This window comes from Cuculus canorus, chromosome 2, assembly GCF_017976375.1.
Source record: "Cuculus canorus isolate bCucCan1 chromosome 2, bCucCan1.pri, whole genome shotgun sequence".
In the NCBI taxonomy this organism is placed as follows: domain Eukaryota; kingdom Metazoa; phylum Chordata; class Aves; order Cuculiformes; family Cuculidae; genus Cuculus; species Cuculus canorus.
Window position 1 is genome coordinate 15,765,075 of NC_071402.1, and position 14,632 is coordinate 15,779,706.

The 14,632-nt window shown below is 42.0% G+C and overlaps 1 protein-coding gene across 6 annotated transcripts in view; it reads left to right on the forward strand.

The window, feature by feature from the left end:
* The window catches only part of SAMD12 (sterile alpha motif domain containing 12), a 170,669-nt gene that overhangs the window by 47,538 nt on the left and 108,499 nt on the right, over window positions 1-14,632 (forward strand). The window contains exon 4 of one of the 6 annotated variants that reach the window (XM_054058493.1): window positions 1,007-2,387. The exons of the other annotated variants lie outside the window; for them this stretch is intronic. Within the exon in view, the coding sequence (XP_053914468.1) occupies window positions 1,007-1,137 (131 nt within the window). The 3' untranslated portion in view covers window positions 1,138-2,387. Of the gene's footprint in view, window positions 1-1,006; window positions 2,388-14,632 lie in introns of those variants that run through there. 6 annotated transcript variants of the gene reach the window in all.

The window sequence follows — 14,632 nt, forward strand, 5'->3', positions numbered from 1 at the left end:
ACATATAGTTTAATTATGCCCTTTGTTTCATACAACTCAGCTGAGTTTTGTGCTTCTGCCAGTGCAGTCACTTGAGGATGAAAGGTGTGCAGTGGAGCGCGGGAGGCGTGGGTTTCATTCCTACCTCTGGGGCAGGAAGGGTGCCCCAAACTAGGCAGTTCTAGTTGCCATGTTGTGACCTCCTGATCATATTCACCCTCCCTGTATATGTTCTGGTGTCTGTACAACAGAGAAAAAGATACCAGTGTTGTTAAATGTGTTCTGATACAGGTATAAAAGATGTTGTTTGAGACAGCTGAGTCTTCCTGTTAACAGGTCCGTTTCATTTAGAGCAACTTCTGCACACTTTCTGATCCCTCCCTTGGCAAGTGTTTCCAACTTTATTATCCTTCATCCTTCTGTTACTGATGACTGTCACATTGACCCAAAATACCTCTTGTGCCAGTGACAGCACGCCTAATGTGAGGCCTGATGCAAGCAGCAAATTGAGCTCTTCTGTAAGGTGATCACCCCAGTGCTTTCCTGTCTTACCTGACATGTGGTACTCCAGAGACTTCTCACAGATTCTACTGTAGTTACAGTGCAGAAGACAACAAAAACCTGCACCTTTTCTTAGCTTATTTTATTAGACATTGTTGTATTGTTCTTTGTAAACTGGTCACAACCTACCCTCTAGGTTGTTATTAGTAAAGGACTGTGTTTGTGATCGGGTACAGGACTGGTAGCAAGTGAAGAAGGTCCTGAGTCAGAGCAAAGTTACGTAGGAAGTACTTTTGTCTCCCTTAAAGCATTATTAAAGTTTTGCTTACTGCATTTTTCTGTTTTGTCCCAAACCTGGAGCAAGTTTTGAGCATTCCGTGGCACTGATGATGGGGCTGATATCTCAGAAAGAATCTAGTTTATTCTTAGAAGAAGAAAAGAGGGTTTTAGTAGAAACAAAAAGAATCTTGTGTCCAACTGGAGAGTGTTTCCAATAAAATATTAGTTATCTTTTTTTGGTTTGCAGGTGACAGTGCTCTTCAGCACAATAGATCTCCTCTTCCAAGCAGTGTTCATCTGATAGTGGTGTTAGGAGAAGTGACATCGATCTCCAGCCATCTCTGTGAAGCTCTTCCCTTCCCTGTGGTGCAAGTTTAAGCCAGGCTTGCCCATGGTCCTTATTTATGCCACTTTTCCCTGCTCTTTCTGTGAGGTCTTAACAGCGATGTTGGTTGGTGGGCTGTCAGATCAATCCTGTCTACATCCATCTATGTTTTAAAAAATGAAATAAAATCACTGCTTCACCCTGGAGAAAGCTTTTATTCTGCTGCCTGGATAAGGTCAAAGTTATTTGCAGTGTTCTTTGTGGAGCTGTGATGCTCGTGTTGGAAAATGTGAGGGACTAAAGAATTTTCCCTGTTTCATTCTTGGCTGCTCTCAAATTTTTAACATGTGGAACACATCAAAGAGTGATGGGTGTTGGGATAAGGCTCCTGTTTGCATAGTATGTGGCAACTGTTCTTTTGGCACGGAAAATAATATCGGAAATATATTAATGTAACCCTGTGTTTATATAGCATAGAACTGAAAGATGTTGAATGGGCCAAACAGTTGGAAAGTGGAAATCTGTTTTTCATTATTTGACCTCTTACTGATAAAGAAAATTTGCATGAAAGTCATCTTTTCTCAGCAGTCGTTTCTGGATCTGGCTTTTCAGTCAGATGATAGCCCATGCAAAATATAGCGGCCTCCCACAACAGGAGGCAAAACTGTAATGGCTCATGAGAGATTTGGTATCACCAGGAAGGCTCATGTGTAGTTGAGTAGGAGACAATGAGGCACTTGAACACTTCATGGAAGTTGTAACTTATGTATTGACATAGTTAATTATTTTCTGATAAACTGGCTTTATTTGGTGAAAAATAAATCTGTGGAGTATTATGGCAGAAAGCTATCTTTTTTGTGAGTTTTTTTTTTTAAACCTAGGCCAGGAGAAAGTTTTTTAACCGGCTGCCATGACAAAGTTTTCATTGCGAAAACAACTTTTCTGCTTGTGCACAGAAGAAATCTGTCCTCCATGCATAAGGAGAAATTGAGTCAATTAGTCATGAAGTAGAGCTATTTTCTCTTTTGTGCGCAAACCAGCGGGAAGCGTCTAATGCCATTATTTGTTACATAAAATCCTTTGTGGAAGGAGTGATATTATCATATGTTCTGTTTAATAAGAAAGGGAACTTGCTGAAGGGCAACAGAGGCATTTTTGGCCTTGCTTGCCAATGATGTATTAATGTTATTGCTTCTATATCTACTACATTCAGAATGAACAGTTTCCATGCTCTTGCACTTTTTATCAGCTGAGATCGGCTGTGCAAGTATCTGACAAATGTTTTACACCATTTCCTGTCTTGTTGGATATTTCTTGGGTCTGGTTACATTTTCGTGGTATGTAACTACCTGGGAAGATCTCTCATGGTTTCAATAAACTATTGCTCTGTAGCACACTTGGAAGTGAATTGCACTCTAGCTGCCTCTTTTTCTTTACTCAGCAAGAGCCATGGTAGCCAGATTTGCTGTAGCTTTTATTCCTGCCTGATATATCTAAATCATCCTTGAACTGAAAAGTATAATTCCTGTCCTTTAGCTTCAGATTTGGAATTCCCTGTCAACTTAGCATACAGAGGTTCTTCTGTACCCTTAGAGTGTGAGTAATTCGGTGCCAGGAGAAAAAGGTATATCGCTCTTCATTTGAAGCAGTGTTTACTTGCTTCTCACTGCTTACTCCTCAAGTGCTGTCAGATGTTGGGGAATTAACATTTCATAATTACATGCATTGATAATTGGATTACTCATTCCCTCAAACATAAGCGTTCTTTTTTCCATTTTTAATTTAATCTTGTTCTGTTTATTTTAGTCAACTTTTACTAAATAGAGATTGTATCATCTTTTACCCTTCTCCTTGAAAAGATCTTTGTTGTACAGTCTTTGTAAACCTGATCCACTGTATTCTTCACAAAACACTGATTCACATCAGTATCGTGCAAAACTCAGCCCCAGAACCTCTCACCATGACAGCCAGTTTCAAAATAAATTTCTGTTTCTTACTCAGAAGGAAGCTAAAAATGTGAATTAGGGCAAGAGATGGAAAACTGTATCAAATGTCTCCTATTTCAGGAATTCTTAAACCATATTGTAAAGCTTTGTGCTATTTCCTAGTTTGCTGATAAGGCTGCTCAGTGTCTGCAAGAAGAACTGAACACTGATTGTGATCTTCTGACAGAGCCAAAAAGCTTACTACTGGCTGAGCCTCTGGGTCCTTATCCTGACTATCTTCGGTGGCTCAGGCATCCGACTTAAGTGGGATTCATAAGACCAAGGGTAAGAGACTAAATTGCTGAAGTAATCAATGGAGGGGCAAGGATGCCTCTGAATAGATGGATTTAGTGGACTTAATACAGCTCAGACAATATGTTATGCCAACACTCCTTGTATATTCACCCTGCTTCCCTTGTCCACCTTTTGTTTTGTGACCCTTCATGTGTTCTTGACAAAGCATGCTTTTTATCAAGTGTTTTTTTCTTTAGCTGCTTCACAGGGATATTGATTACTTTATTAATAGTTCTAACACTTTGCCAAATATTGAGACTCCATCCTCCATTTTATTTCTTAGGAAGTTCTTTTTCTATAGGTTTTTGGAACCATCACCAACTGTTAGTGATTAAATTATTACCTTACCATGTTCCTTGATTGATCGCTAAGCTGTGTGATCCCATTATCCAGAAGCTAGACAGGGTGAAGCACTGTTGGTACTGGGAGACCTCCAATCAACAGCTTGAGGATATAGTATGTAGCACTGTTAACCCTGATGGTACTTCTTTATTTCCTTTTTTTATTTCTCCACTTAATTAATACTGATGAACTGCTTCTATATCGTGCATAGCAGCCCAGACCATGTCCTTAGTTTAGAACTGGCAATTGAGTATTTAGGCCTCCCTATGTGTTGTGCTGATGCCAAAGCCTGACCGAAGTCTCATTAAGCTGTAATTCTGTGTTGCTTTTTTAAAGCTTCAGCTGTATCTGTTGAGTCTTATTTTTTCAGCTCAGTTAAACTACTGGTTACTACTGCTGGGCTCCTATCTCCCACCAAGTCGGGCTTTCCCACAATGCTACGGAAGTTCTGATTCCCATTTTGGTGTGAACCAGAACACAAATGGGAAGTGTTGGAGTGTGTCTTCAGATCGCTTGTGCTGTTGTCTGGGAAGGAGTATTTGTCGCCTTTGCTGTGCAGACACAAAGTCAATTTTATGGCTCAGTTGTAGGTAAGGAAAACTTAGATGGGGAAAACATCAGTGATTAAGTTGAGGCATTGTTAGAGGACCTTACAATTCCTTACTTTGAAGAAGTGAATTAATTTGCTGCTTGATGGGTGTGTGTTTGTGATATCAGTGAGCAGCCAGAGCTGATTCTTTCTATTTCAGCTTGTTACTTGCCAGCATGTGCTATTCATGATATGGGGACTTAGTCTTACTGTAATCTTATAATTATTTGGCAGTGTTCCCCGGTCTAATAACACAGCTAACCTAATGACGAAACGCAGAAGGAAGCTCTCCTGAAATCTGAACCTGGGGGAAGGACACAGCCCAGAATTTTTCTCGTTTGTGCCAGAAACAGACAACTGCATGTTTAATTGCTCTCATCCAATAAGTCTGCAATTCATTGTGTTCCTTCTCTCACCTCCTGCTCACCATCATCTGATCGATCCCTGCGACACTTCCCAAGCCAGATGCTCTCTGCAGATTATGCTGTGAATCCAGCTTCTCTGATGTCTTTACATTTTTATATGTATTGCAAATAATCCACCCTTGCACCAAAGTTATAGAATCATAGAATAGTTTGGGTTGGAAGGGATCTTAAAGATCATCTACTTCCAATTCCCCTGCCATGGGCAGGGACATCCCACTAAAGCAGGGTGCCCAAGGCCCCATCCAGCCTGGCCTTGAACCCCTCCAGGGATGGGGCATCCACAACTTCTCTGTTCCAGTCTGGAACTTCACTCTCATGGTGAAGAAATTCTTCTGCCTAGGCTAAATCTGCCCCTCTCCAATTTATACCCGTTCCCCCTCATCCTATCACTACAAGCCTTTGTGAACTGTCCCTCTCCAGCTTTCTTGTTGCCCCTTTCAGGTACTCAAAGGTCACTATAAGATCTCCTCTGAGCCTTCACTTCTCCAGGCTGAACAAGACCAACTCTCTCAGCCTGTCTTTGTGTGTGAGTGGTGCTCCAGCACTCTGAGCATCTTTGTAGCCGCCTCTGGACCCATTCCAACAGCTCCTTATCCTTCTTACACTGGGGATTCCAGAACTGGACACAGTATTCCAGATGAGGTCTCACAAGAGAGGAGTAGAGGAGCAGAATCACTTCCCTCGACCTACTGGCCACGCTTCTTTTGATGCAGCCCAGGACACAGTTGGCCTTCTGAGCTGCGAGCGCACACTGCCGGCTCATGTCGGGCTTCTCATGGACCAGCACCCCCAAGTCCTTCTCTGCAGGGCTGCTCTCTTTCACATCATCCCCATCCTGTACAGAAACCGGGGATTGCCTCGACCCAGGTGTAGGACCGTTCCTATAAATAGATTAACTGATACCCTGAATTTTCCCCTCTGTTGTGGCTCCAGGTTCTCAGTGGCTTTTGGCTTTCTCCTCCCTGGATCCTCTGTCGGGACTTGGGGCCTCGCCAGCGGCAGTTGGTGCCTACGGACTGAGTTCCCCGGTACTGCCGAGTGGACGCACACCGCCGCCCGCAGCCTCCAGCGCTTCGGCGGTGCGGCCGGACTGGGGCTGCGCTGGGTGCGTTCGCCCCTCTGCCCGCACGGCGTGTGTAGTACCGCTTGGTGCCTCGCGGGGGCGCCCGCACACCGGGCACGGCGCTGCCCCGGCTCCCGGCGTGAGGGGAGCCTCGGGGCTGGCGGGTGGCGGGGAGGGGGAGAGGCGCGCCCGGCTCGCGATCTCGTCCAGTTAGCTCTGTTTCTAGTTGTTTCATGTCCCTCTTTGAAAGTTATTCTGTTTCTGGAAATATCAGCCCGGCCAGCTGAGGTTTTTACAGAGAGAAAAGAGACCGGAGGAAAGTCATAGAATCATAGAATGATTTGGGTTGGAAGGGACCTTGAAGATCATCCAGTCTCAACTCCTCTGCCATGAGCAGGGACACCTCCCACTAGGTCAGGCTGCCCACCTCCAGGGATGGGGCATCCACAACTTCCCTAGGCAACCTGTTCCAGTGCCTCACCGCTCTCATGGTGAAGAAATTCTTCCTTATGTCTACTCTAAATCTGCCCCTCTCCAGTTTATACCCATTCCCCCTCGTCCTCTCACTACAAGCTTTTGTGAACGGTCCCTCCCCAGCTTTCTTGTAGCCCATTTCAGAACTGGAAGGTCGCTATAAGATCTCAGAGCCTTCTCCAGGCTGAACAAGCCCAACTCTCTCAGCCTGTCCTCATATGGGAGGGGCTCCAGCCCTTGGATCATTCTTGTAGCCCTTCTCTGGACCCACTCTAGCAGTTCCATATCCTTCTGATGTTGGGGATCCCAGAACTGGACACAATACACCAGATACTACACTCCTCTTTTCCCTGCCTCCCCAGTTCTATAAAGAAAATCCAAAGCTGTTTTTTTTTTTTCCTTTGAAATGCTCAAGTACTAAAACAGCTGGCCTTTGAAAGTCAAGATTTGCCAAGGGAATAGCCTTCTGTAGAAAAGAAGTACTTCCCAGTGCTCTGGTGAAAATTATTTTTTGATTTGCTATAGTTAATTGAACAGGTTGACCATCTGACAGAGTCCGGTAAAGCACGCTTGATGCTGAGCTTTATCCTTGTTATAGAATGCACGGCAGAGGGAGGTCACAAATAGATGGCTCTTTTAGAAAACATGTAAGGACCTAGTTCCGACATTTTTCCTCTGAATTCAGAGGAAGGAGCTGTTGGAACAACAACACGAAAGAGTCTGGATTCTGTCCAAGCCCTTACTGCGTTCAGGAACTGACTTTCAGCCTGTCACCCAACATGGATCTGCACAGCCTGTGAAGCATTTATCTGATCCTAGTGGTGATCAACATTTACCTGATGCAGGAGAAGGCTTTCTGTCCTTCTGTGTAGAGCCAGAAGTATTGCTTGCTACTCAGAAAGAGGAATCCACTCTAAGAAACTTGTGTCTTTTAATTTATTTTGTTATCTATGAACAGAAACCTTACACTTATATATGTGAGCCTAGACACACGATAACGTAGCATCTTAATAAGCCATTTTGATCTGAAACATGAACATGTAGATTAATCTATAGACCTTAACAAGGTGCAGCAAAGGCATGACTCCTTACAAAAAAGGAGCAAAACACAGTATTCCCTCCCCTGAGGTTTCATTAACCTTTCTGAGCCCCAAGGTACTTATCAGAGGCAATCAACAGTAAGTGATTAACCTCAGCTAAAACTTGGGGGAATCCTGTTCTAATGGCTTATTATTATCTACAGCTACTATCTAATATCATCTAAGATGTGAACGTATACATTTGTGTTGCTGCTGAAAATGAGGTGCTGTGTTCTTACTGAACTTCAGTGGCTGTTGTTACAGTCTGCTGAGGAATTTAGTCATTTGGGACTATGTTGCTGCATATTTACGCCAGAAGCAGGGTTAAAGGATGAAAAAAAAAAACCCAAACAAACTCAAATAAAAAAAATAATAAAAAAGAAACCCCAAACCTGTGTCGGAACATAAGCTGTCCCACAGAAGTCTTCAGGCCCTCAAGAGCCTACAGGTTATGCAAACCTCACCTTGCTCCCCAATAACTCTGCTTGAAGCACAGTGGAATTCCTGCCCATCAGGCTGGTAAGAGAGCCTCCATGTTCCACAGACAAAAATGTTGCTTCTTAATCACTGACTAAAAAATCCAAACGATTCCCCAAGGGGGTTTTGAGGTTTTTGTTCTGTTTTGTGAAATGCCGAACAATGATACCCTTGAGGAAATGTGTATCTTTTGTCAGCATGCCATGTATTTCAGACAAGCTGTCAGTGTAATCCCGGTCCTGTCAACTGTACTGACAGGGCAGCTGCATTGCACAGGGCCTGGTGACATTGTGCTGTGATTAGGGGGAGGTCTTCTACAGAAGTGTTTGATCCCCAAACAAGTTTATGTGCATAAACCCCACTCACTTTTTCTGCAGGTTCTGTTGGGTGTAGAGAGTTGCAGAATTGAGCTTACCTGCTCACAGGTCAAAATCACCAAATCTTGGAATTATTTAAGTTGCAAGGGTCCTTTTGAGATCATGCAGTACAACCCCCCTGCTCAGGCAGAATCAGCTAGAACAGACTGTCCAGGACTGTGTTCAGTTGGGATTTGAGTATTGGCACAGATGTTCTATTTCATCAAGGTTTTCCTTGATTCTCATTTTGAATATACTTTTTAATATTTGTTTTGCATAGGTTATGTAGATTTTACCTTGCAGTATGTGTTCTTGAGCTAAATATAACAGCGCAGAACCTGAAGATGGATTAATAAGGTTATTCAAAAAACAGTGCCAAATGTGGAATAATCCCCAATGGCCTATAAGGAAATGTTTGTTATGTGTTCTAATTTTTTGTTGCTGTTGTTAAGTATAAACACTGTCTGGAGAAATGCCAGGAATGTGACAATCTGTTATGAGCATATCAAATCTATGAAGCACTGCAATCCAATCCGCTGTCAAGAACTAGTGAAATTGCAGTGCTAAAATGCTTGTGTCCATTGGGTTATGGATGTTCTACACATGTAGATAAAGCTTGTCATATATTGGCTTATCAAAAACAAACAAAAGACAGCTTGATTATGATGGATGTCACCTGTAACCATTATCCTAAGCTAATCTACTTCTGAATTTGCTGTTCATAAATGTGTACAGTCCTATTTTATGTCACGTTAAACCATATTCAGACCCATATCGTACTGACTCATTCCAAGTCTCTCTCATAGAGAAAGCTTCTTTCTGTTAAAAAATGATTGTCTGGGATTGTTTTCTTTTTATTATGCTCAACACAAAGAACTACAGACCTGTTAGCCTCTTGCCAATTCTGCCAAGATAATGGAACAGTTAATTTGGGTTTCTGTCAACAAAGAATTGCATTGTATAGTTAATACCAGTCATCTTGATGTCCACCCTGTCAGACTAACCTGGTACTTTTTTCTTTCTTTTTCTCTTTTCCATTGGCAAGGGTACAAGTTCAGTAATTAATGGCTACCAGGAGGAGTAGAGTATCTTTTTTTGGCCCCCAAAGCATGCAGCTTAGGATCACATCACACCTTAATTAAATATGTACCTTTTAATTCTGTATATGCTGCATGCTGGAGTTAGTGCTGGTTCACTGACAAATGCCCATACACTGTATGAAGACACTAATGAAAAGCACCTTTATTGGTGTCCCCTGGTTTAGCTGGGACACTAATGAAAAGCACATTTATTGGTGTCCCCTGGTTTAGCTGGTTAAGCAGCATCGTTCAGACGTTCTATATTGGTTGCCTAAGTGTTGTGGTTGATGTGGTAGCAAACAATTAGCAGGACAGTTTAATGGTACAAGTGTGGTATAAATTGCCTAGCTAAACGGGTTTGAAAAAATTTGCTTTCTTGTAGCCAAATGTAGTACAATGTATGAGAAATCCCTTAATCTCTCTTCTCCCTTGGAAAGCAGACTGTTAGAGAAGAAAGTGAGTTGGGAGTTATTATAGGTAGCCGTGTTACCTCTACTCTGAATGCAAAGCTAATGGGACTAATGTAATCTCTTGTTATAGAAGTTATATTGAATAGCAGGGATTGTTGTAACCTACACAGGTCAGGTTGCTTAAATCTCCTACTGGGATAGTATGTCCAGTTGTGATGTTTTAATTCTAAGAATAGCATAGAAGTAGATGGAAGGCGGAGCCCAGTCTTTTCCCAAGCTTGGAAGATAAGCCTTGTGTTGTCATGTTACAGGAGATGAAGCTGCTGAAAGAAAGGTTGATAGGTGACTTGATAACTGGTTATAGGGACTTAGCAGGACAACAGTGTGCGTTCAAAAGCTGAAATTGGAAGCTTGAGTGATTCAGTAATCAGAAAATGAATCCTGGCTTTGCAGGTCATTCAGCAGTGGAATTGCTTACTAGGAAATAGGGTAGATGCTGTCAGAGTCCAGTTTTTAAAAGGTGAGAAAGGTGAGTGGAAAAATAAGTGGTAAGTATTGTACCTGCTGCAGGCAGGCTGAATGGTCACAGTGGTCCTTCAGCAGAACTATCTGCAGTCTCTACATCTCTACAAGCTCATTATGTGAATTTGGGTAGGGGATGATTTGTATTTGTGGTTTTGGTTTTCTACTTCTTGGTAGTAATTGGTATAATGTGTATTTTCCCGGCAGCATTCCTAGAGTCTGAAAAGATTATATTTTCCCATGTTTGACCAGGAAGTGTGTAAGGCTAGATTCCTGCAATACGGAAAATCTAACTCCTCACTCTTCTCTTAGAATTCCTCTGTGACTTGAATTTTATCAAATGTGACGTATGCAAATATTATGTCTGTAAATGACCTATTACATACTTCTTATGAGTCCAGTGGAATACTGATACACGCTCACAGATCTGCCATTCCTTTAATTCTCTTCTTAGGTAGCATTTCTGAACAGCCTTTCCCATATATTGTGTGAATACCATCTGTTTTCCATGTTTATGTACACATTCTTTCTAGATCAGATAAACGTTTGTTGCTGAAGCTGCATGTGATGTTCTCTTTCTGGGACAGGTACCACCAGAATATGCACCCTACTAGACGTCCAGAGCTGTTGCCTAGGAATTACTGGAATAAGTATTGTAGTGTAGGTAACTAAATCTTATGTCATATGCATTTCCTTACATTTGCAATGTCAGAAGTGGCTCTTGCACTGTTGTAAAAATAATAATAAAAATAACTATTTGAAGACCTTTTATTCCAAAGGCCTAATACTTCAGTTATGTTTTTGTAATTCAGAAATGTGTGGTCATCAACTGATGTAGCCTGGATCAGATTAATAGGAGGTTTTTAACAGGTCTGCTATCTTTGACCTCTATACGCTACATAAAGTAGTGTCATTAGGATTCCTGATCTACAACTGTGTTACAAGGATGGGATGTAGAGCTGCAAAGTGGAGACATCAAATCAGTCTAAAGGACAGTAGGATTCACACTGGCTGTGTTTGTCTCATTTTTTAGGCAAGAATGTATTGTACTTGTGCAAACGCCATTGCTTCTTTTTTTCTTGTGGCTTCTTTGGCTTGAAACAGATTACCTCTCAGGGTCTGAGATTTTACAAAAGCTCTTAAGTTACTGAGATTGTGAAATTCAGGTGTTCTCTGATGTCCATTCAGAAGAGTAATTCAAGAACTGTAGGCTTCCAAGAGATTTTATCTTGGTGCATGAATTTTCATTAACAAAAGCTTAAACAGTTACTCAGGTCGAAAGAATACATTGGTCATAGAACTGTACAAGACTTATTTTTCACAAGGCTAAATCTTAAACTGCTGCATGAATGAATCAAGGAAAAGCACTGATAGTGGATCATCCAAATATAATTTCCTGCACCTTTAGTATGGCTTTCATAATTTGTAGATCTGCACTGTTGCAGCATGACACAGCTTTGTCTGTGTACAGCTCTTGGTCTGGATAAAGGGTCACATGGAATATACTTGAGCAGCCTTCTCTCCAGGCTATAAGTTGAGGTAGAAACTTATGAAGGAATGGTCTGTGATAGTGCAGTGGGAGAAAACGTATCTCAATGCATCTGCTTCCACAAATGCCAACTTTAAATCACGGTGTTGAATTGTGTTGACTTCCACATCGCTCATCACCAGAATGGAATTCAATGTAGCTGTCCCTGACTGCTTGTGATGATCACAGATTGATGTTGTGGTTTCTAGTCTTCTATGGGGCCATTTACTGAAGGACAAGGGCTTTGTTTTTCCAGTGAATTTCACAGCAACTGGATGACGGTAGACGAAGTACTTGTCCAGAGGGACCTGGGCAAGCTGGAGAAGTGGGCCTGTGTGAACCTCATGAGGTTCAACAAGGCTGAGTACAAGGTCCTACACCTGCGTCAGGGCAATCTGTGGTTTCAATACAGGATGGGGGATGATGTGATTGAGAGCTGCCCTGCCAAGAAGGACTTGGGGGTGCTGGTCGATGAGAAGCTTGACGTGAGTTGGTGATGTGCGCTCGCAGCCCAGAAGGCCAACTGTATCCTGGTCTGCATCAAAAGAAGCATGGCAAGCAGGTTGAGGGAGGTGATTCTCCCCCTCTGCTCTTGTGAGACCCCACCTGGAGTATTGTATCCAGTTCTGGAATCCCCAATGTAAGAAGGATATGGAACTGTTGGAAAAGGTCCAGAGCAGGACTACAAAGATGATCAGAGGGCTGGAGACCTTATAGCAGCCTTCCAGTACCTGAAGGGGCCATACAAGAAAGCTGGGGAGGGCATGTAGTGATAGGACGAAGGGGTACAGCTCTAAATTGGAAGGGGGAAGATTTAGACTAGACATTACAAAGAAATTCTGCACAATGAGGCCAATGAAACACTGGCACAGGTTGCCCAGCTACGTTGTGGATGCCTCCTGCCTGGAAGTGTTCAAGGCCAGGTTGGATGGTGCCTTGAGCAGCGTGATCTAGTGAGATGTGTCTCTGCCCATGACAGGGGTGTTGGAACTGGGTGATCTTTAAGGTCCCTTCCAACCCAAACCATTCTATGATTCTATGAAGTCTCAAGAGTCTTCCATTTCAGGTACTGATGAATGTCCTTTCTAAAGATTGCAAATTCAGGCTCTGTATTGGTCATGTCCAAGTGGGATCTTCCATCGTTTTCTTGTCCTAGTCTTAGTCTTTTTAATTTTTTCTTTTTTTTTCATATTTTTGATCCTTCTGTTGAACAGTCTTTGTTTCCAGTGGTGAAAATCTTTAGAAGTACAGGAGGGACAATTTTCTTCTCTTATTGCATCTGGTTCCACAAAAGCACTGCCTGGCTTGGATGACTCTGACCCGTAGTCTAGAGTTGGAGCATGAACAGCCTTTTGAAATGACTTGCACAGTGCAATGCTTTAAAGGTTCTAATGTGAAAAAAAATTAGGTTGATCGTCACAAAGACATCAAGTTGGTGCAAAGTTTTACTCTGAAGTTGTGCTTTCCGACTAGAAACTGTTATTTTTTTTCCTCCCTCTCAATAGTTATTTAATTCTTTTAAGTGAACTGCAAGTATTTTCCCTGGCATCGTATTGAAAACCATTGAAATTTTGGCAACAACAATTAAGCCCACCAAAAACCAGTCTGATGCAAAATAACTGACATGGAAATTTTAAGCCTCATTGGCTGTGTTTCAGCAACACTTGATGATTATGAAAGGTGTCAAGCAGCTATAATCATAGTCATCGGCACCTGTGCTGTATGTGCGTACCAAAACATGCACTTGGTCTCCTTTGTTAGGAATGTATGCAATGCCGAATTGTTACAAGTCTCTGTTGGCTGCATTGGACATTTCTCTGTGCAAAGGGAATATTCAGAGAGGCTGCTGCTATTCTGTGAATCAAGAGTATACTTTTAGGGAAGGTTTCATTTCCTTCTCTTATTGCTTTATTTAAAAATCAATTTTTCAAGCTAGAAGTACACTATCATTCCTTATATGAAAAATAATTATCAGTAAGTTTCCTTTCTTACAAATATGCACTTTCCATGTGTTGTAATAATTTTCATGGATTCTCTCTCAAGCCTCAATACACAGAGTTTCAAAATATATCCTATATGTGTCTTTGAAGCAGTGAAGTAGCTGTGATTATGGTTATTCTACAACAGACTGAAGATGCATCTAGGCTAGAATCCTCCCTTTGTCTGAAAGTAGTGCTTGGGCACGAATGTGAGTACAGGACAAGCATATTTCCTCCTAATACTCTGCTGCCCTTTACCACTTCGTTGTTCGCAAGCCTCCACAAGGTAGGATAGCTCTTGTGTTTGAGCAACCACTGTATGAACATGTAGCTCAGTCTCTGTGGAAATGTGTATGAGTAAAGGACAGAGATAAGAGTGCTCATGCAACCTGAAAGCTGACATTTTCTGATTTCTGAGATGTGAGCAGTACAGCTTTAATGCTGACTTAATGTGCTTCATGATGGTGTTGTGCTTTATACCAGAAGAGATGAACATTTTAAGATGTGAGGGAGTAATAGGGGTATTTTCAAAAATGCTACAAAACACACTAAAACCTCACCAGGCTGATGGAGTGGAGTCTGTTGTGCCTAGTTAGTCTGCAGTTTTTGCTGATGTTTAGTTAATAGTTTAGTTGAAAAATGGATTCTCTGGGTTATTTGCTGGCACAAACATTTTTACATAGGGAAAAAGCAACCTAAATGAGAATAATGTATGCCCCACATGAGTCTGTTTCAGTTTTCATACATGATCCTAACTTGTGGTGTCTGAGATATTTCTGTCAACTTTGATTGAAGTCTGCTTTGAAAAACTTGTGGCATTTGCTTGCAGATCCCTACTGTTGCAGTAGAGTTCTGACCTTCAGCGACACCACTTCTGAAGAACTCACAGGGCCTTTTTATTTTGTTGAATTTGATGAATGATGCCTGGCTTTCATTTCCCTGACAG